The sequence below is a fragment of the Ictalurus furcatus genome, chromosome 18 (genome assembly GCF_023375685.1).
Source record: "Ictalurus furcatus strain D&B chromosome 18, Billie_1.0, whole genome shotgun sequence".
Taxonomy (NCBI): Eukaryota; Metazoa; Chordata; class Actinopteri; order Siluriformes; family Ictaluridae; genus Ictalurus; species Ictalurus furcatus.
The window spans coordinates 7760001-7782500 of NC_071272.1; the positions used below are offsets into that span (position 1 = coordinate 7760001).

The 22500-nt window shown below is 38.5% G+C and overlaps 1 protein-coding gene across 2 annotated transcripts in view; it reads right to left on the minus strand.

Annotated features, from left to right (window-relative positions):
- arhgap24 (Rho GTPase activating protein 24) overlaps window positions 1-22500 on the minus strand; it is a 101606-nt gene that overhangs the window by 54063 nt on the left and 25043 nt on the right. For both annotated transcript variants that reach the window (XM_053649670.1, XM_053649671.1), the window contains exon 3: window positions 8366-8453. In XM_053649670.1, the coding sequence (XP_053505645.1) occupies window positions 8366-8453 (88 nt within the window). The remainder of the gene's footprint in view (window positions 1-8365; window positions 8454-22500) is intronic.

Genomic DNA, 22500 nt, shown 5'->3' on the forward strand with positions numbered 1-22500 from the left:
TTTTATTTTGTCCCTGGTCTTTAGGCGCTCTCTTGTTTTGCAGTGAAAGGAAGTGAATGTCAAGGAAGACGAGGCATCGCCTTGGCACCCTCAAAAACCAAGAGGAATGCCTAAAAACATTCTTTCTGGCTGACCGGGAATCTTTATATGACCACTGTTTCTTTTTTTTTCTTCTAAAATTTCACATAGTGGCTTGGATAAGTCATATCCCCAAATGTCATCAACACAAAACGCCTCATTATATCCAGGACTGGAAGATGGAGTAGGAAACTGAGGTGCATGAATGAGAGCGCTCTTTGTGAAGGAAATCAAGTGTGTGAGAGCGGAGAACAGGCTGAACCTTAATAATGTCCTCGGAGCTACGTACACACCTGCTCCTGCATGGACGCTCCTGCATAGATGCTCCTGCATAGACTGATCATCAGGTGCTGTGTGTCAGTTTGTACACAAATAAAAGTTGGAGTAGAAAATTATACTGACTTTCATAAATTTGTTAATAAAAACACTCTATCTATCTATCTATCTATCTATCTATCCTATCTATCCTATCTATCTATCTTTCATGACCTCAACCTTCTTACAATCTCTATCTATCTATCTATCTATCTATCTATCTATCTATCTATCCTCAACTCTATCATTCCTTCCTTCTTCCACTGTACATCTCACTGGGAAATTGAAGCCGGGACACCAGAGTGTGTGAGAAATGCTGTTGGTGTTAATATTGTTTTGACGTAATAATTACGACAACAACAAAAAAAGAAATACATTTTATTTTCTACTTTCTTTTATTTTTCCCTCATGACTGACTATATGAATACGACTCCTGGTGTCTCTCAGGGTTTATTATCTCTAATAACTTTCCTCAGTGTTGAGTTCAGTCGAGTGCAGATTAACGAGGCAGAAGCGAAAAGGTAATAAAAAGTCCTGACTCGCTGCAGGAGGGATGGAAAGACGAGTATGAACATCTTTAGAGCTTTAGACTGAAACTTCTTCTGTTCTATAATCACACAGTGTCAGTGTCAGTGTGTGTGTGTGTGTGTGTGTGTGTGTGTGTGTGTGTCACTGCCATGACAAACTTGCAACATGTGACAAGAAAAAGTCCCACATCACTCTCTTTCTCTGTTCCATTTCTTTGTTATTGACTTAATTCCTCGTCAAAATTTCAGCCTTTCTGTTCTCCACTCTCTCTCTCTCTCTCTCTCTCTCTCTCTCTCTCTCTCTTCTATCTATCTGTTCTAGGTTTCCTATCTTTTATATTTCTCTCCCTCTCTTTTCCTTTCCTGTTCACAATTTGGATCCTTTATTATCCTCCTGTCTTTCTATCTATCTATCTATCTATCTATCTATCTATCTATCTATCTGTCTGTCTGTCTGTCTCTCTGTTTTTCTTACTTTCTTTATTATTTCACAATCTCAGTTGGTCTATCTTCTATTTATCTATTTCTTTCTTTCTTTCTTTCACAATCTCAGCCTTCTTACAATATCTATCTATCCATCCATCCATCCATCTTTCACAACCTCAAACTTCTTACAATATCTATCTATCTATCTATTTATCTATCTATCTATCTCTCTATCTATCTATCTCTCTATCTCTCTATCTTTCACAACCCCAGCCTTCTTATCTATATCTATATCTTTTGTCTTTCTATTTGCTCCTTGCTCTTTCTTTCTTTCTTTTTCTTTTCCTTGCTCCCTCCCCCTCTGCTCTAGCGGTCTTACGCCATCTCTCAGCTCGGCCTGTTTAATTTTCTCCGTATTTCTTTGTATTATGTTGGGCTTAAATGGGAAATAAATGATGCCGCTGTTGGGAACACGGCACCCACGGCCTCAGAACCCAATAACGGGACGCACACGGGGAGAAATATTGACCAAACAAACACGGCGGCGGCGTTCCGGCAGCCTCGGGAGGAAAGAGCCTTTGCCCCGTCTCGCCTTCACTGCAGGCGTCTTCACAGGCTGGCAATAAGGAGCGTAACGATGAAGAGTTTATCACTGACCTCCCTCAGAGCAACAGCGGCTCAGCTCACTGGAACAAATGCCTGCTAATATCATTACCGTAAAAAATTACACACAATATTGTTAAACATTTACTCGTAAATACTGCAGCAGCAAACAAACACAATATTTAATACATGCACCAGCTTCACTTCGATGCTGGACAATCCAGTGTTCACACTACACTAGCCACAAATTATATTTTACTCGCAATTCTATGCAAATTAATTATGACGCTATAAAGCAACAAATCCATACAATTGGCTCGATAATCATTCCTCGGACCAATTTTATAGCACATATAGTCTAATGTTTCTTCAGTTCTCCACTCACAACACTAACCCTAACCTGCTGTTAATTCCTGATTAATATTTGGTACACAAAATGGAAGACAAATAAAGTTTGGAAAGAAGAAACAGAGATCATCGGTGCATTTGGTAAATATACATAGCTCGGTACAGTTAGCTTATTTTGCTAATCTAATCTGAGAAAAATTCAATTCAATTTTATTTGTATAGCACTTTTAACAGCAGACATTTTATCAAAGTAGCTTTACAGAAATAATTAAACACAGGATATAGATTTTAAGTGTGTGAATTTATCCCTATTGAGCGAGACGGTGGCGATGGTGGCGAGGAAAAACTCCCTAAGATGATATGAGGAAGAAACGTTGAGAGGAACCGGACTCAGTAGAGAACCCGTCCTCATCTGGGTAACAACAGATAGTGTGAAAGTAAAGGAAAGTTCATTATGGTTTTAACATGAAGTTTGTTTTGTTGAACTAGTCCACTGTTCACTAAAGAAGACCTGAGTGCAAAACTACATGTAGTAATTGCAGTCCTAAGGCCATCGCAGCAACCGTAGTCCCAGCAACCACCGCAAGAATGTCCATGTGGAATTGAGGTCCAAAACCATTTCCAAAACTAAGCATTAAGACTTACACGTAGCATGTAAATAAATAGGAACTGTTTCCACCCTGATCAATGTGCTATTTAATTTCTGTTTAACTAGTTCACTGTACAAGTGCAGCCATGTCCCTCACCGATCCATTAGTAAACACGCTAACAGAGAAAATCCTACAGTATGTTTGCCTGCACTCACTAATGTAAAGCAGATACCCACACACCACACTGTGGACTTTCCGATAGCATATCACTTCTGCTTTGTTTCCGACAGGAAGCTGGGTGCAGTGGGATTCTGGGAAAATGACCTTCAGATTCCTCAGATCCTCCGACTTTGACCTTGGTAGTTTTCTCCTCCTCCGAGCACTGATGTCAAAGAGCACAATGGAGAAGGCTTGAGTGGACCATGTTTAAAAAGAAATCTGTCTTTAAATATATCCTGAGGTTGATTATTTTCCTACAACAGCATGTTCCGAAGTGTTTTATTCCTCTTATACTACAGCAATCTGCCAACGATTATGTTTTTATTCATTGAAGAGCATCTTAAATGTCTGTCGAAACAAGATATTGTTTATGCTATAGCAGCGATAAAGAGTTGTTCCCTCACCAGCCTCTCTTATTTCTCTCTCTTGATGTTAATAATAATAATAATAATAATAATAATAATAATAACAATAATAATAATAAAAACACATTGTCTTGATACCGTAAACTCCTCTGTCCTGAAGATGTTGGAAAACTTAAAGTTACAGATTTACCTCTGATTCCTCTGACAAAGCGCTGACACTGGAGACTCCTTCCATAAACGTTAAACAAACATCTCCTTATAGAAAATGTCACAATATCAACAATTACAAATGTTTTAAAGTCTATTTATTTCAATTTTTATATATTCTCGCAAGTATTTTTTTTTTCATATTTACAGTTTACATAAACAGATACATATAATATATGCAAAAGAGAAATCATTGAACTAAATATGTACAGTTTTGCATTAATAATTAGCCTTTAAATGGTATAAGGATGTTTGTTGTAAGTTGAGAACCCTTTAAATTATTTATATAGAGATGTAAATCTTTAGAACTCCCAAACTGAAGGATTTGGACTGCAAATGAGATGCTAGAGAGAGAGAGAGAGCGAGAGAGAGAGAGAGAGAGAGAGAGAGAGAGATTTAAAGATGTCTCAATAAAAGGTGCCTCGCTAAGAAGATGAAACGAGCGTGATTAATAATAAGTCCATTAAACGCTCATTAATAACCCATACACGCTCGACAGGAGCGCATTGATTTCTCAGCTCTGTTCATCACTCAGCAGGTGCTTCCCTCATTAAAAAACACAGTTTTCACTTCCTCATTCATTCCTCCATCTTCTGCGTCCGCTCTTCAGCTCAGTCTTGACTGTGAGAAGATCCCCAGAGCATCGACCACATCACTGAGTTGTTTTTTTGGTCAAAAACCCCAAAAAAACCTTAATATTCAAAAAAACTACAGCTATTCTTATACGCTGGACGCACATGACTGCACCTTTTCTTTTGTCCCAGGTCTCAAACTTTGTTGTTATGCATCAAATATTTGGCATGAAGTTTAAACTAAAAAGTTTAAACTAGTTTTAGCATTATGAGACCAAAAATGCTAAAGTATATTTTATATTTTATAATAAATAATTTAAAAAAATTGCAATTAAAATAATTTTTTGAGAGCTTATTGAGAACATATTGAGAGCTTACCATGGGTGCATCCTGTAATAAAGTAACTATTGAATAAAAAGATTTTTTGTTTGTTTTTTTTCAAAGAAAAAGAAGAAGGCATGGCTTTAACTCCTGATTTGAAGAAAGTTATTTTAATTATACTATATATATGTAAACATATAAAAATATTTTAATTTTTGAATATTTTATATAAAACATACAAACACACTTGACCCATTTTTGTCACCTGTGATGATAAACACACTCTAAATGAAATATCGTAGTACACGGTAGATGAAAGAAATGTTTCATCTCTCATCAAGGCTTCTTCATGTTGTCCTAAGGGTGTGCAAACTTTAGCACTCGATTAAATTCAAACCAAAATGATTAACTAATTCCCAAATCACTTACCATTTTTAGACCAATTTATATATATATATATATATATATATATATATATATATATATATATATATATAAAATGGTGTTCAGTGGAGAATGTTGTTTTTTAAAGAAGGATGTCGTGTTGTTTTATGGTGGTTAACGGTGCTTGTTGGTGCTTGGATGGCATTTGGTGGTTTTGTTGGTAATGGTGGTGTTTGTTAGAATTAGTTGGTGCTTTTCCGCAGAACATTGGTGGTTTATGGAGAGTGGTGTCTATTGGTATTGATGAATAATGTTTTTTTTATTGGAAAATGTTTTGGTTTATTGATAAACTGTGGTGTCGACCATGAATGTGAAGAACGTTGGTGTTTGTTGTAACATGCTGGTGTTTGATAGAGAATTTGGCATTGAATGGTCAGTCATGTAGAAATCATAATAAAATGGGTATATTCAAATAAATATTTAAATAATGGTGCTCCAGTGGAACAATTTTTTTTCTCTTAATGTGTAATGTAATGAAGTTGTCGCAGATAACATTGATTTAAAAGAGATATGTTCTGACTGGATTCAGCGTTTTTCAGCCAAACACCAGATCAGTTAATTAACACCTCGTCAGTCTTATTTTATCTACAACATATGTGCCTTACTCACCAAACAGGAAAGTAGCAACAACAACAAAACAAAAAAAGGCATTTGAAGACAGTGAGCATATGGAGATGTTCTTTTTGCTCTTTCGGGACCAAACTGCAGAACAATGCCTACAAACGCTTGCGTAGTTTTTCATGGCGCTCTGACAGGCCAGTGGGAGGCTGACAGTGTTTCCAAAGGGCAAAAAGCCAGTTTTAAATCTCTGGTTCCTCTTATTTCTGGCACAATACATATACTCTCACATCTGCTGGTATGTTGAGACAGAAACACTTACACGTAACACAGATTTTGCAGGGTTTTGGTGTCTGTACCATCAGGAAAGAGGTAATTATATCTACAATGTGGTGTAATCCTTGGATACGTGGATGCCTTGTGGCATTTACTGTCAAACTTGAACTATATTAAAGGCATCAGAGGTTGATGTATGTCACAGTAAAGCTCTACATCAATGCACCTCTTTCATTATAAGGTCAGATCAATCCAGAGCCCTAAAGAGATTGTAAAGGTCACAAACATCACAAGGTCACAAGATTTTGAAAAGTAATATAACCTGAATCAAACCAATGGTCCAGAAGACAAAAAGAGCAGTGTGCTCTGTGACTTTCATGGGAGAAAACAGATAGTTTGTTCCCATTAATAAAGTAATCTGAACTTCAAGCCTGGAGCTATCATAGACACACACACACAGACCCATAGAGTCACCGTATCGACTGACACTGTGAAGGACAAACTGCCCCAGCGCCATGAAAAGCATATCGACCAATTGAAAGATGAAAGAAGATGAAATGAGATACTTGGAAGAAAAGTAAAAGTATTGGAGGTAAGAAGAAGGCTACCACAAACATAACATACAGTAACAACAACAAAAAAAGAGTACTGCAATCAGCAGAAATGTGTGTATGTTTATTTCTGTACATGTAAGCCAACACCTGCTTTCATTCCATCACTCCCCCAGATACTCTGGCTACAAGAAAGAGGCTTCTGGAAGTTTCTCTAGCAGATGCGCCAAGATAAGCCAACACAAACAGGAAGAGGAAGTCTATAAGGCATGCAGAAAACATCTGGTAGATCAGTGGTTATGGTTCTGGTAGTGAGTGGAGGGTTGGGAGTTCAAATCCCAGGACTATCAGACAGCCAGTTGAGCAAGACCTTTAACCCTCAACTGCTGTTTTATTCTTGGATTGGGTTCAGCATCACTGAATTAAAGTATTGCCCAGACTGAGGTGAGATCATTCTATGACATGTACTGAATATTAATGTATATTTGTCTATGTTGCCCCTGTATTTAGTTCCTGCGCCCATCATATTGTTGTTCAAGGAATACTTTGGTACTCGTGCTTGTCTGGACATCCCTATCCTGCTCCTAAGCTATCATCCAACTAGTATGTACACCTGGTTGCAGTTTAGTACCATCTGGCAATGCGTGCAACCTTGGGGAAGTTCTGGACAATCAACTATCCTTCTGTCCTCACATCGCTAACCTGACAGGTCTCTTCTTTACAACATCTGGAAGATCTGGCCATTTCTTTCCACGGAGGCCACACAGGTTGTTCAGTCCGTAGTCATCTGAAAACTGGACTACTGCTACTCAATCCTGGCAGGTCTTTCCCTGCACAAACCATTCTTCCCAAGTTCTCTCAGACCAGCCCATTGCTGCGTTCCCTCCACTGGCTTCCTGTAGCTACCTGCATCAGATTTAAAACTCTAACGCTTTACAAAAACAGGCCAGCATCTACCTTAAGGCACATCCTGTCTGCACCATGTTCAACTGGACCCACCATCTTTCAATATACACGGAAGACCTGCATCAAGGCTCTTTTCTGTCCTGGTATCCAGGTGGTGGAATGAACCTCTTCTTGCTGTCCAAACAGTTGAGCTACTGGTGGTCTTCAAATGAGCACATGGTCTCTTCACCAAACACTCAATTTTTCTTAGCTTGATGGTGTTCTTAATCCCTGATCTAGTGGACTAGCATGAGGATATTTTTTTGATGAAAGACTACAAAAAACACTTTTGGAAAAAGAGTTCCAAGGCAGTCGTCGTCCAAGACAGAGCCAGGAAATGGATTCAACACTCCTGTGCATCATCCCCCAGGGATTGTAGTACATTACTGCTGCATGGGGATGATCCATGGACTATAAGAAAGCTGACAAACCCAAGACTTTTGTGTCCTTTGGCTTGGTTGTTGTATTGTTTTCATTTCTTGGCTCTTGTCAACAAACCTTTGAGCTCATTCACCCTTTATAACCAATCTACACTGAAACTTTGAAGTTTATGTGAAAGTTCTCACTGACAAACTCTGGCTCATGAGCTGAATCAAAGAAATCAAAGACTTGAGAAGCAATGATGCTCAAAAGATGGCTGGCCTGACAGGGTTAAGTTCTCTCTTCTACTCTGTTTCTACTTTCCTTCCTTGCAGTCAAACTTTCACAGTCCTAAACCGGAGCTTATTTAATCCTCCTGCACTAAACGTTTTAGTGTTTTCCTGTCGTAACAAATCTGATTTAGCTCGTACGCTAGTCTGGAGCATGCTTTAAGAGCAATAAAAATAAGTAAAGCCTTCAAACACTCAAGAATATAAACATCCGAATCGACTTTCAATTCATTTCCAACAGTTTGATTCTTCACTAAAAACATGTTCAGCTCTGTAATTTCAGCATCATTCCATCGGATACATGAACATTCCCTCTCTCTTTCAAATTCTTGCAGACTCTGCACTCCGGAAGTTTCACGGTTCATCTTACCTGGAACGACCTCGAACAGAAACTTGCCGGGTTCGTCTCCATTGCTGGGATGTTCAGTGACACGGTTACCCGGCAAGAAGATGGCACCCTGCAGAACATCAGAAGTCATGGTAAGCTCCGGAAAACACAAACTGTATACAGATGACCACAACAACAGCTTTACAGTATGATATTATACAGTATTTCAGAAATTACCAGGTGCCATTACATTTTTTTGCAGGACATTCTCATTCTAGAGCTCCAAACAAACATATTTATCCTGTAAGCTACACTCTGGATGCATTTACTCAAACGAGATGCCGTCCACCAGTTTTAATTCATCACACTTAGCTTAGGAGGAAGCGCACAGTAATTAGTTAAATTAGATGTTACCCAAATCGTCCAGAACAAACATTCACGCCCTAGAACTATAAGCTCTACACTTGTGTTTACAGGCTGTGTTTTTGTTTCTATCCTCAGTCCCACCCTATATTTTCGGCAGGACAGTTATATATGCATATTTATATACAGTGTATAAGTATATGGGTAAAAGATGGAAAGGGCATCCAACAACAACAACCACAACAACAAAAATGTAATACGAATTAATTTCATGGCCTTATGTCATTCAGGATAGCATAATTCTCCATTATAGTGGTCACGATATGGAGGTTAGGATGGATGCGAGTGCAGATAAGAGCTTTAATGAAGATAATAATATCCAGGGGGTTAGGCACAAGACATAAACAAAGACAGGCAGTAGTCAGGTGACCAGGCTAGAGCAGTTAAAGCAGAAATCAAGGTCAAAGGCAAACCAGAATAATAAACAGAGACTAGGGCAACTGAACATATTACTTCTTGAAGACCTCGTGCATGAGCAGTCTCTTAAGTAATGTTTTGTGATTGTCAGTGTGATTGGGAACAGGTGTGTGTGATCAGGCCTCAGGAGAAGGTGACCAGGAGTTGTAGTCGTCAGTCATGTTTGTAGTTCGCGGTGCGTTCTGGGAAACGGAGTCCTGAGTTTGCCATGACGTGTCAATAGCATACTGTAAATCTCACTCATACATACGTGACAAAATATACCCAAAAACACCAAATTATTTTATGCATCTGTATATTTTTGTTTTAATTACAACTTCTATTTTGTTCTTTGTTTTAAAAAAAAAATTATTTTAAAGAATCTTTTGTAAGGAAAGACGTCATTATTATTTGTTTTATTTTATTTAAAATACTACACAAGGTTTCCGTTTCCATCTTCCCTGTTTTAAAAGTCAACTTACAATTTAAATTCCCTCCCAACATTTTTTAATTTTAGTCTTTACTTGTTTTTTTTGTTTTGTTTTGTTTTGTTTTGGGTTTTTTTTTTTTTTTTTTAAAAAAGATGGTATCAAAGTCATTTTGGTCTATGTTGCTGTTTTTAAATGAAAATAAAGCAGGTTTAAAATACAGCGGCTGCTCTCTGACAAATTGCACATTTTAAAAGGTTAAGACAAAATGTCAAACATCGTACAGGAATGTAGTTCTTGTGAGCTCGGCTGCGGATTAATTTAACGCCTTTTCAGAGAGAACGCAGCACTGTTATTGATTGATGTGGCGTTTTTCTTTTTTGGTGTACTTTAAGAAATATGTTCTTTTAAGCTCTAGATTCTAGAAGCTTATGACAATTTTGTTATTTTGGAGAAATACAAAAAAGACCACCTTCTAATCCATACTGTGTGTGTGTGTTTTAAAATGAAATATAAGGAAGCCAAAAAAAAGCAGTGTTGCGTGTCTCCGTATGTGCCGAGAGCAGAACACAGAACAGAAGTCATCCATCGTCAAGCCCCAGGAGGAGAATCAGTGCCAGTCTCACACACATCAGTGTTACTGCCTGAGTAACTGCCATGTTTATAAAGGTGATAAAGTGTGTGTTATGTATTCAGCTTCCGCTCCACTGGTCTCTAATCCACTCTTCAATTACTCATCAGCATCTGACACACCGAATCCTTGCACTTTAAATCATCGCGATGGCAGAACGTTCACAATCGAAACAGGCTATTAATAAATGTTTTCTCACTTCTTTTTCCTCATTTCTTTTTTACACAGTTCTTTCCCTGGTTCACTCATTTCCCCCCACGTTAAATCCAAGGCGCTGCCAAGTTCTGGACTGCGATTGGTCAGAAGGTGTTGATTCGTTTTCTATAACAGCAGCTCTGACAGTAGCGCAGCTGCAAATCACAGGTTTAAAGTATATTAACGTGCTCGTTCTAATCTAATACGTTATGGTTTCTATAGCGACAGCTCATTCACAAGGACTTTGACAGATGCGCCACATCTCAAAATGTGAAAATAAATAAATAAATAAATCTTTGACATGGTGACGTTTCCTGTAAGGAGATGTTTATTTCACATTTATCTAAGGAGGCTCCAGTGTCAGCTCTTTGTAACACGTAAGCGATAATTTGTTTCATGGTTATGTTCCACAATGTTAAATGTAGCTATAAATGGATAGAAAGTCTATGTTGTTGTTTATCCATCCATCTTCTATACCGCTTAATCCTTTTTTCAGGGTCATGGGGAAATCTGGAGCCTATCCCAGGGAGCATCGGGCACAAGGCGGGGTACACCCTGGACAGGGTGCCAATCCATCGCAGGGCACAATCACATACACATTCATACACCCGTTCATTCACTACGGACACTTTGGTCATGCCAATCAGCCTACCATGCATGTCTTTGGACTGGGGGAGGAAACCGGAGTACCCGGAGGAAACCCCCGCTGCAGGGGGAGACTCCGCACACACATGGTCACGGTGGGAATCAAACCCCCAACGCTGGAGATGTGAGGCGAACGTGCTAACCACTAAGTCACCGTGCGGCCTGTTGTTTTTTAATAATTTTTTTTTTAAATAGTTGGCCAATTGCTGTAAAATAAGAGAAATTCAATTAAACATGGTGGATACAGTAACTCGGCTTCACCGCACCACCCCATCATTGATTATTTTTCTCTAACAGCACACCCCAAATCTTTCAAACATAATGCAAATTCCCATTAGAAATCTAAGAGCCCTTGAAACTATAACCCTTGTAATGTATATAAGAATGTATATTTTATTTATACTTTTTTTTAATTCACTTAATTAGACTAGCAAGGCCTTGTGGGATTATGTCTTCGCCCTATATGCCCTGATGAATCACCCAGTGAAAGGTGAAACCGTTATTATCCCCATTAAACAAAAGTAGCTCATGACCTCTGTGACCCTGTCACCTCTTTCCTCTTCCTTTTAAACACAATCCGCATGTGGCAGCGTGACCTGCGCTGGCACTCCCAGTCCATAAACATTAACCAGAGCTAAAAGGTCCGAGAGCTTCCTGCTTAAAGTGGGAACCTTACCTGAAGCTCATTAATAGAGCTCGTAAAGGTGATGGAGGGGAATGGACTCGTTTGATGTGGATCAGAGCTCTGGGTTTAGAGAGTGGAAGCCGTGCAGCTGATCTACGAGTGACCTAAGCAAGCAACTATCGTTTAAAGTCATCGTTATCACTAAGAAAGAAAGAAAAAAAGCTGGAAAACTAAAAACAGCCTTTGCTTTGAACTAATGTAATGTATGCGAGACTGCCGGAAGCATATCCTCTCCTTTTTACCAGCAGGACATGTAGAGGACTCAAAATTAGGCAGAAAAACAAAAATAGCCATCAGGCGACAGATAGAAGACATAATGTTAAGGAAATCAGGGATGATATGTCTCGAAATAGAGAGACTGTATATTACAGAGACAAGCGCAATACCTCAAAACAACTTCACTGTGACTCACTTTGGTGCTGTTAATGGGGGGGGGGGCGGTGACACTAATATCTTTCACCAGGTTTGCTTTGAGTAGATTATGAGGAAATGTCAAGATTTTTTGAATAAGTATATTTATTACAGTGAAACCTAAATAAAAAAAAATCAACGTTGAGTTGCAAGTTGTTTAAAATTGTTTGCAAATTTGTGTGGATGTGGGGAAAAAAAACAAAAGAAATGGCTTAATGAATGCAATAAAGCGTTGTGTTAATTTCTCTTAATTTGAACATAAAAAGTGATTCTTGTTACAATTAACCGATGTTTCACGCCTGTTTAAGCAACAGTTAAGCAATTTCTCTCATACAGTATTTACTTACTAGTCTGATTTCATGAAATTAACTAAGCCTGACCTAAAATAAGAATAGTAAAAGCAAACCCAGTAAATCCATGACAACTGAAGCGTATCCTAAACGCTCAAGATGCAAATAGAAAGATTTTTGGTGTGTCACATTTCAAGTCAGGTCAATGTAGATCAATTTTCATCTCACAGCCCTGGAAAAGCAGTCTGGCTTCTCGCCGCGTGAACGATCGATTTTCTCAAGCGTCACCAGCCACATCTCTCTTTCCATGGTTACTATTATGGGGCAGGAGTTCATTTCCCAGCATGACCTGTCACCTCTGTGGTGTCCTGCAAAGATCTGGCAGAAGCTTGTAGCTGTCCATTAACATAATGAATCTCTATACACACAAAAAATTAAATAATAAAATGGGTATTTTGGATGATTTAGTTTTCTAGAGAAGAGGTTTTAGTCTAGTCCCAGAGAAAACTTGTGTGAACATTTGCAGGTGAAACACTGGAATAGGTACCAATAATGTGCCTCAATTCAGTGAAAGAGTGGACTAAAATGGACAGGATCTCTCAAGACACTATTGGAATCCTTACCTGTGACATATCACATGGCCAAGAATACGTCTGTCAAACGTCTGCTGAAATGTTTCCAGTGGTGGTCATGTTTTTCAGATACAATCTTTAGAAAGCCACTTAGAGACAAAATTTCAACTCGGTTCAACTGGATATGTGGCTGTTAGCTCCCATCACTGTGTGCTAAACTGTTCGTCACCTTACATACTGTACGACTTGGCTTGCGAAATTCTTTTTCTAAATTTGCTATCATCCACTGACCCAAAGCAGTACTGTCGTTTCCTTTTTTTTTCTTTTTTCTTTTTTATGGCCGACCTTCAGCCAGGCCCTCTGGGCATTTGTCCTAGCATAGGGACTTCGATGAGCTGTGAGAACCGGATGTTTGCTTACATTGACGCTACCCTGCACAGTTATATGCACTGGTTTCCAGGGTTGGAGGTTAGCCTAACATGCCGGCAGGAATTTGCTCCTCTAGCAAGAGAGATAAATGGAGCTACAGTGCGGCACAGACAGCGGATTTGTTATGCCGCTGATGTTTCCCTCTAATTACATTTGGGTCTCTGGCGGGAGGCGAAGCTTCCATGGTGTGAGCTGAGTTATGGGAATGCCCCCATTGAGAAGTGCAGCTAAGCTCAACAAGATCAGAGAGTCTCCTGCCTGTTTGTTTATGGACTGCCTGGGATAGATGAGACAGACCGGACAGAGACGGATGACAAGAAAAAAAATGGCAAGCAGCCTGACGTGAGCGGTAATGCCAATGGACTTCTAAATCCAACAGTCTACTACAGTCTATGAGGAATCAATTAGGAACAGCTGTGGCCTCATAAAAAGTGCATTTAACCTTGACTTGGTAGCCCACTCTTTTAGTAAATGTCCATATTTGGGATATTAGTAGCATATAACTAGTTATGTGGTAAATCTTGCCTATCGGAAGATTTTTATCTGGCTTTCTTCTAAATCCTAGGCTCCGCCACAACAGCAGCAGCTCCAGTGAACCTGGCTTTGCACATCACTACTAGGTTGTTTAAAACACACACACACACACACACACACACACACACACACACACACACACACACTTACATTTCATTTCTTCAAGTCCTTACAAGGTGCCCCAGCTCTAGAGTCTCATTACACTGCTCAGTTTACTCTTTACACCTGAATAAACTTTTCCTAGCGAACTCTCAAATCTCATTACAAGTTGAACCAGGTGTGTTTGAACAACTGTGCAGTGCCAAAGGGGACTTTGTGTTTGGGAAACACTGGTAAAGATAAAATGATTTTTTTTAAAAATAGAGAGAGAGAGAGAGAGTGAGAGAGAGAGAGAGAGAGTGAGAGAGAGAGAGAGAGAGAGAGAGAGAGAGAGAAAATAAATATTGAGAAAAAGAGCTCTTCTTAGGTACAGTATAATGAACCATTTGCTAAAAATGCCAGATTTCTAAAATCATGACGTTGAAGAATAAAATTGTTTCCAGCATCAATGGTACAATGTTCAGTCCTCAGAAAATTCTCCATCCTTTACTCCTTTTATTTAAAACTTCACATGTAATTCATATGAAACTATCTAAGGATCTTGTTATGTTAGAATTACGATTGTTCTTTATCTATGTATACAGTACTTGACTCGTTTCTATGGCAAGGCCGACAAAATATATGCAGTAGTGCTGGCCATGCTAGCGATCCATCAGTAAAAACACTTTAGATCTCCCCATGGTTTGTATTTGAGACCGAAAGCTCAACTCGAAGCTAATCAATGCACTAATGTTCTAAAGAGTAACGTTTAAGCATTAGTCTAGAACACAGTATTTAGGTTCTGAATCATTTGGTCCAGTCTAAGTAATTAAAATGATTTTTGGTGTAGTAGATCATTTGAGTCTGTCATGTAGGTTTCTTCTTCAAAACATCAGAAGGATTTCTCTTTATGATCATGCAGAACATGGATGTTCAAGAGATCTCCACCTGTCCAATAAAGTTCTTCCATTTAATTAGGCCCTAATAACCCAAACATCTCCAGGGGTGGTTATTTATTTAGTTATTTGTTGGTTGCATTTTTCAGTTGTTTTGTTTATCAGCAAGATTATTTCACCTTATTTGTGAGAAATAGACTCATAGGATTTGTGCCAAGCTTGTAAGTAATCATCTGCCCGGCAATTGGGAGTTGTTACTTTATAAGTGTGTACGTCAATCTGTTAAACGTCGCTCCACCCGAGTCCTGCTGAGCAAGTTCGCCTCTCTGAAAATTACCTTCAGCAATCATGTAACTGTCTGGAACGGTGGACTTTCAGCAAATACTAATGGCTTTGGCTTGAGGAAAATATCCGTCATACCTCCAAAACGAGCTGCATCGAGAGCTGAAACTGGAGAGGTCCAGAATTGTGATTAACCTCAAACTTTCCATTACATCCACCTACCGGATTTATTACATTTACCCTCTGAGATTCTCTATCAATATCAGCCAGGCAGAGAGGATGCGAGAGAGAGAGAGAGAGAGAGGGAGAGAGAGCGTGAGAGAGAGAACCTGGCTTTAGTTCTGGTCCCAGGTTCAAAACAGCATTATTTCACCTTATTGGATTGTTGGATTTTGATTTGTCAGAAGACTTAAGACTAAATCTCAGACTTAAACAGATTTAAAATCATGCTGTTATTTAAAGACGTAATATTCGTTGGACTGGTTTATGGAAGGAGTATCCAGTGTCATGGCTTTGTATCAGACCGTACGCTTTCCAACATAAAATGTAACTATAAATGGATACAAATTTACAATGTGTAGTTCTTATTGCTGTGGTATAAGAGGACTAAAACACCTCAAGGCGGGCGGTTATAGGAAAACAATCAACATCAGGGTGGTAACAGTAACTCCATTTCATCACACCTGCCCACCGTTGATTATTTTCCTACCGTAGCATGCCATGTTTTTCACCTAATATATCCAGCCAGTTTTTTTACAGGGACTAAAAAGATGAACCATGTGACACTTCCCATGAAACCTGGAGATAAAACTGGTCATGAGCATCAAGGTGAGGTATTCTGACGATAGGGACCTCTCGTGGTGTGGGGTGGAATTGTCAGGTGTGTTTAAATCTGATAAGGTTTAAAGGTTTTTGTGTATATAGCATGCTGTTGTGGATAAATTGGAAGCAGAAATATTTTTGACATGGAAAAATACTGCAATAAAGGGTCATGTGACAGGATAGTAAGAAAAGGCTGGACAGGACTGAGCAAACCCTATCATGGTTTAATTCCAGAAAATAATGGATTAGATAAAAGTTTATCCATTAACCCAACTGCATCCTGTTTTAATGATCAGAATTGCATTTAATACAAAAAAAGGTGACCAAACATTTTGCCAATATCTAGTACTTCATCCCCCATGAAATAAGCCCCTGATTTAAGCTTTAAGAGGTTTCTCATAAACCAAATGTTCCACCGACACCCACAGGGTTTCACAGCTAATCCAAGTCAGTTTAAGATTTATTTCATGGAAATCAACTCTGCCAGAATGTTTGTGTCCATTAGCTAACCGTTTTCCCAGCGCAACACTGATTCAGGTCACCGAGGGGTTGATGAGTAACAAATCAGGCCTGTTAAATCAGCAAAGCCATTCGACTGTTCACTGAACCGGCTACTCCAGGACATGGACTTGGAAATTGAGGATTATGGTATTGATTGTTCACGCACAGGTTCTACTTAATCTGCCACCCCAGATCTTACTAAATCAATATCTCGATCTGCTGTATTAGCATTTAAACTAAACTCTGCCGTAAAGTAGAATTCCAGGAGGAGAACCTGAGCAGTTTGTAGGATTAGATAACATTTGGGGGGTTTATCAAGAGCGGCGTAGGAGCATCTGGAGAAAGTGTCTGCTTTCAGTGGATTGTTTTTCCCTTTTCGAAATGAAGACTTGCACAGATTTAAGGATTTTGAAGGATCTAAATTGTATTTTAGCATTTTATTTGACATTTTTACAAGATTTTAATGAACCATTTTTCTTCCATATTGAAATAATGTGTTCATAATTTACTAAGGTCAGAGTCGGGAAGAAAATGATAAGCACTGTAGTTAATAACAACTGGTAATAAATAATAACTGTTCATAGGGCTATGACACTGACATAAACCAGCATTTACAGTATAAAGGCTTATTCCAGCAGGCATAGATTCTAATAAAGCCTTCTTTTGTCACTTTGTCACTTTAAACACCTTTGTCTATATTGTCTAGGTTTTGACACTGGGATTTCAGGTCAGTGTCACATAATGGTTATAATGTGACATACCGTGGCTTCCATGTGAGTTTAATTGGTGCTTACATTTTGTCCAATGTCAAATGAGCCTAACTTAACAACCTCTGTCACGTCAATGTTATTATCTGACATGACAGATAAACCCTTGGCGGTTATGTTTGCTGGAATAAGCCGTTATAAATGTTAATGTAGTGGGCATAACAAGGTTTACGACAGCTGATGCCCAGTGTAATAACTAGAGCAGTGTAAAATGTCAAATGTAATGTCTTTCCACTTCTGTAAGTCGCTCTGCCAAATAAGTGCGTATGCCAAATGCCGTAAATCTAATAAGCCTTCATAAATGCTTATGTTGCATCGAAATTGACAATTTTGTTCTTATAGCAGTTCATGTTGGAATAAGCCTTTATAAAAGTTTATGTACAGCAGGTGATATAAAAATATTGTCATAACAGCTGATACATGTCAGTATAAGCCTTTATAAATGTTTATGTAGCCTCAATTCTTATGTAAATTATGTTACATGAAAATACACAAATCTGTCTTTATGACATCTGATAGCTGTCAGAATAACCCTTTATAAATGTACATATGGACGACACCAATAGGAACAAAAGCAGTCTTTATATCATTTGATGGCATAAGTCTTTATAAATATTTATGGAAAGTAGGTGACGTTAAAATAGACCAAATTGTTTTTTTATGACAGATGTAATAAGCCTTCATAAATGTTTATGTAGCATCAGAATGGACAAACACAGTTTATGACAGGGTTAGGGTTAGGGTTAGGGTTGAAGTCTGCCTTTATAACAGTCTATGGAGGATAGGTCATATAAAAATTGACAAAAACACTCTTCATGACAGCTGACGCATTTTGGAATAAGCCTTTATAAATATCCAAATGAGTGACACCACAATGAACAAAAGCAGTCTTTATAACATCTGACTCCTGTTAATAATAAGTCTTTATAAATGGTTATGTAGTTGGCATAAGAATTGACAAGAAAAGCAGTTTGTGACAGTTGATGTCTACTGGAGAGTAGATGATATAAAAATGGACCAAATAAATCCTTTATGACAGCTTATGACAGCATGCTGGAATAAGCCTCTAAATATGTTCATAAGGGTGGCACCAAAATGGACAAAGGCAGATTTATAACATCTAACAACAAAACCACTCTTCATGACAGCTCACACATGCTGGAATAAGCATTCATAAGCATTCATATGGGTGACACCAAAACGGTCTTTACGACATGATGTCTTTTGGAATAAGTCTTTATAAATGTACATAATGAGGGGCAAAAGCAGTCTTTATGAAAGCTCACACCTAATAGAATAAGCCTTCCTAAATGTTTATGGAGACGACATAAAAAGAAATCTGTAGAAACATATTGATAGGAACCTTTAACAAAGGTTAATGTCCATTTTTATCACACGCTTATGTAGGGTTTATGTCACTCTATGAACACGGCTGTTAGGTGAAGTGTTACTGTATAACTAACTTGCATCCTGTCCTTTTATTCCCTTTTAGCTGTTTTAATGTTTAGCTAATTACCTGAGTAACGTGTGTTACACGTTAGACATGATTACTTATTATTTACCTTCACCCCTCTCCGAATGAAGATCTCCCTGCTTAGAGTTCAACCAGTGAAGACTTACAGGAGGAAATAGCTGAATATGTTTAAAAACGTCTTGGCAGGCTGACGCTGCATACCAACGACTCAGCAATAATATATGAGCCACACGGTGGCAGGACAGCTCGTGTTCCCGCTTACATTACATTTACTTTCTCTAATAGTTACACGAGGGCTGTAATCTCGTAACAAGGACATGTTTTATTGTTCACCAATCACTCGACATTTTATAGATCGTTGCGTTTAGCATGTAGAAAATATCTATTGCAGGATTACTGGCATTATTGACGATGCTATTAAATACCAGAAGCACTAATGCGCTACTTTCAGGGACAACTGTAACTGTAAAACAGCACTCAGGTTCAATTACTAAACTTTAGGCCATGCCCACAAGTTGGAATTGCGGATTTTTGTCACACTTCAGACCATGTACAACTTGAAGCAACTCTCAGACATCAAACATATCTCGCCTGAGCAACTACATTCGGATTAAAGGGAAGAATGCTGTTCATTTCGTTTTTGCTTGAATTATGTGTACTTTTTATGTGCACACGACGTTCATGCAGAAGACTGTTCCTCTTTTCTGCTCACTGCAGATGTAAAGAGTGATTAATCTGAGTTGTGATGTACTACAGAAAGACAGAAGACCTTTGCAGACCTTCCTCATACCTCCATTGTAAGATATAAAGATGCTAGCTGACTAGCATAGCCTACGTTCTAGCATGCAGATATGCTAACAGTGCTTATACAAACACTCTTGACCATTTTGCTAGTGCTACGTTCGCTGAAAGATCGACTATATCAATAACTGCAATATACAGTATGAATAAAATGTTGAATATTAAGCAGATTTTGCATAGCAATGTATCAAACGTTCACTCATATGTTCTGCTGCTGCAATGTAATAAATAATTTCACCTCTTTTTAAGCATTCATGCAGAACGTTTGTGCATTTCATGGTATATGATTAGACTGGGCTCATGAAACATCTCCTCTTCTCTGCAAACACAATCAGCAAGCAAGTCACATGGGTATTTTCAAAACGCGGCTAGTTTTTCTGAGGTAAATTTCTCCGGAGAGTACGAAGGCTTCCCCAGTGTTATGAAAATACCCATGTTAGCGCGCCGCGTTACTACTGTACATGACCTCTTTTTTCCCCAGAGAAGAGGCAAATTTAATGAGCATGCCATGTTTATGCAGAAGAACAACCTGGAGATCGCTTTCTAAAGAAAGTTGTCAGCTAATTCCCAGCCGTTTTGTCTGAGCCGTTTCCGTGCTTTATTACAGTGAAGGTGAAGAAGGAGACCGAAATGTGCAATAAAGTTACAGACTGTTGATCCCCTGGATATATGACCTAGAATTCACCTGGAATATTAAACACCTCATGATTCATCTTTCATAACTCATAACTAGGAACCTTTCACACCCTCTCTCTATCTCTCGCTAGATCCACCCCCCCCCCCCCGCCCCCCCCCCATTAGTTGAGGTGTGAGTTTACAGTAGGTGGGTGTGAAAGAAAAGGAAAAAAAATAGGCAGTTAATTATCACACCGCTGCAGCCCTGAAAAGACCAGGCCATGGAAAGTTCCAGTACAGTTCACAGCAGTGGCTAATTATTGTTACGATGCGGTGCCAAAATTTCATGAAAATACACTCACAAAAAATAAGCCAGTTCCTTCTTTCACTGCAAAAACTACATACAGTATAATCTGCACGTACAAATATGTCCAAGAGAAAAAAACCTAGCTAGATGGTTAAATATATACAGTAGCTAATTATATTAACACTGTCAGTTATAATTAGAGTTCAAACACTCTTTACAACCGTGTTGAGCAGAAAAGCATCTCAGAACGCACAACATGTCACTCCTTGTGATGGATGGGCTACAACAGCAAAAGCCCACCTGCTTATTATTAGGCTAATTACACATATTACTGTTTTGCTACTGTTATTATAAACAATGAACAGCTAGCTTAGCTAGTACTTACAGTACTTCCGGGTTAAAATGCAGATCATTATTTGACAATAATCTATACAACATTTAATCCTACATTGCACTTTTATAGGCGATCTTTCAGTGAACGTAGCACTTGCAAAAGAGCTAAGAGTGTTTGAGTAAGCACTGTTACCATATCTGTACGCTTGAGAGTATGCTAATTAGCTAGCGTCTTTATGCCTAAAAAAGGAGGTTCCAGATTGGCCCTGATTTGATGATTTCACACTCAGCTCTCGGTTGCTTGTTTGTGGTTTGTTTCTTTCTCCATATTTTTCATTCCTTCTTCCATGGATTCTCATTTCTTTATTATGCTGAAACGCTAATGCTAAATCACTCTACAAGTATAGTGGGCAGAAAAGGGGGCGGAGCTACTTACCAGCTCAGTTTGTGATGTCACTAAATAAGCTTTGCAGCTTTCAATCATATTCAATATGTAAATTATTATAGTTATGTTTCTGTTTTTTCTTTATTTTCTGATTTTTATTATTTTTTATTCTATCCAGTTTTCGATTGCTTTTGGGGGTTTTGTGGGTCGAATTTGTGGGTCGAAGCTCATCAAGATTAAATTGATGTTTCTTGGCCTGCAATGTTTCACTGAGCAAATTTTATTTTTACAAATTTTATCTTGCTGAATCCAGTAAATATATTTTTTAAAATAGCAGTTTTCTTTTTCTTTTTCATTTTTCAAAAATAAAGTCAAATTTATCTTCAGCTCCATTTGATGCAGCTGCAATGCCAGCGACTGATCACTCAGCGTCACAACACACTCTACTGTTTAAGTTTAAAGCTGTGTGTGTGTGTGTGTGTGTGTGTGTGTGTGTGTGTTGTGGTTAAGAATGTTCATATGAAACAAGTCCCCTGCCCACATGCATCCTCTGCGTCTTTATCTGACCTTTGACCCCAGAAGATGGCATTCAATGCATTCCAGACGTCATAGACACAGAACACAAACTGTACACAAACACAACTCGACACGTCTCGTCTGTCAGTGACGTAACAGCCGTGAAAACTCACTATAAACTTCTCTTTCTTTCTTTTCCTTTCTTCTTTCTTTCTTTCTTTTCCTACTTTTCCTTCCTATTTTTTTCTTCTATTTTTCCTTCCTTCCTTTTTCTTTTCCTCCTTTTCCTTCCTGATTTCTTTCTTCTATTCTTCCTCCCTTCTTTCCTTTCTTCTTTTCTTTCTTCCTTCCTTTTTCATTTCTTACTTTTCCTTCCTTCTTTCTTTCTTCTATTCTTTCTTTCTTTAGCTTTTTTTTATTGTCCCTCAGTGATTAGACCTTTTTTTCTTTCTTTTTTTTCTTTTTCTTTTTTTGCTTCATGGTGAAACAGAATTACAGACTTGGCCTGGATTGCTAAAACCCTGCAGGCACCAACATTACAACAAGTGAACAATATGGAGAGAAAAATCGGTCTCCTATTTCGTGTTTTAGAATAATGGAGGTGTAAATACACACTGAACACACCGCAATAATAAAAGCTTATTTGCACACACTACAGGCATCAGAGCTACTGTATCTGAGTCATTAGAGAGTGTTTCTGTTACAATAAGTGCGCACACACACACACACACACACACACACGTCTCCGGGACGTTGTGGAG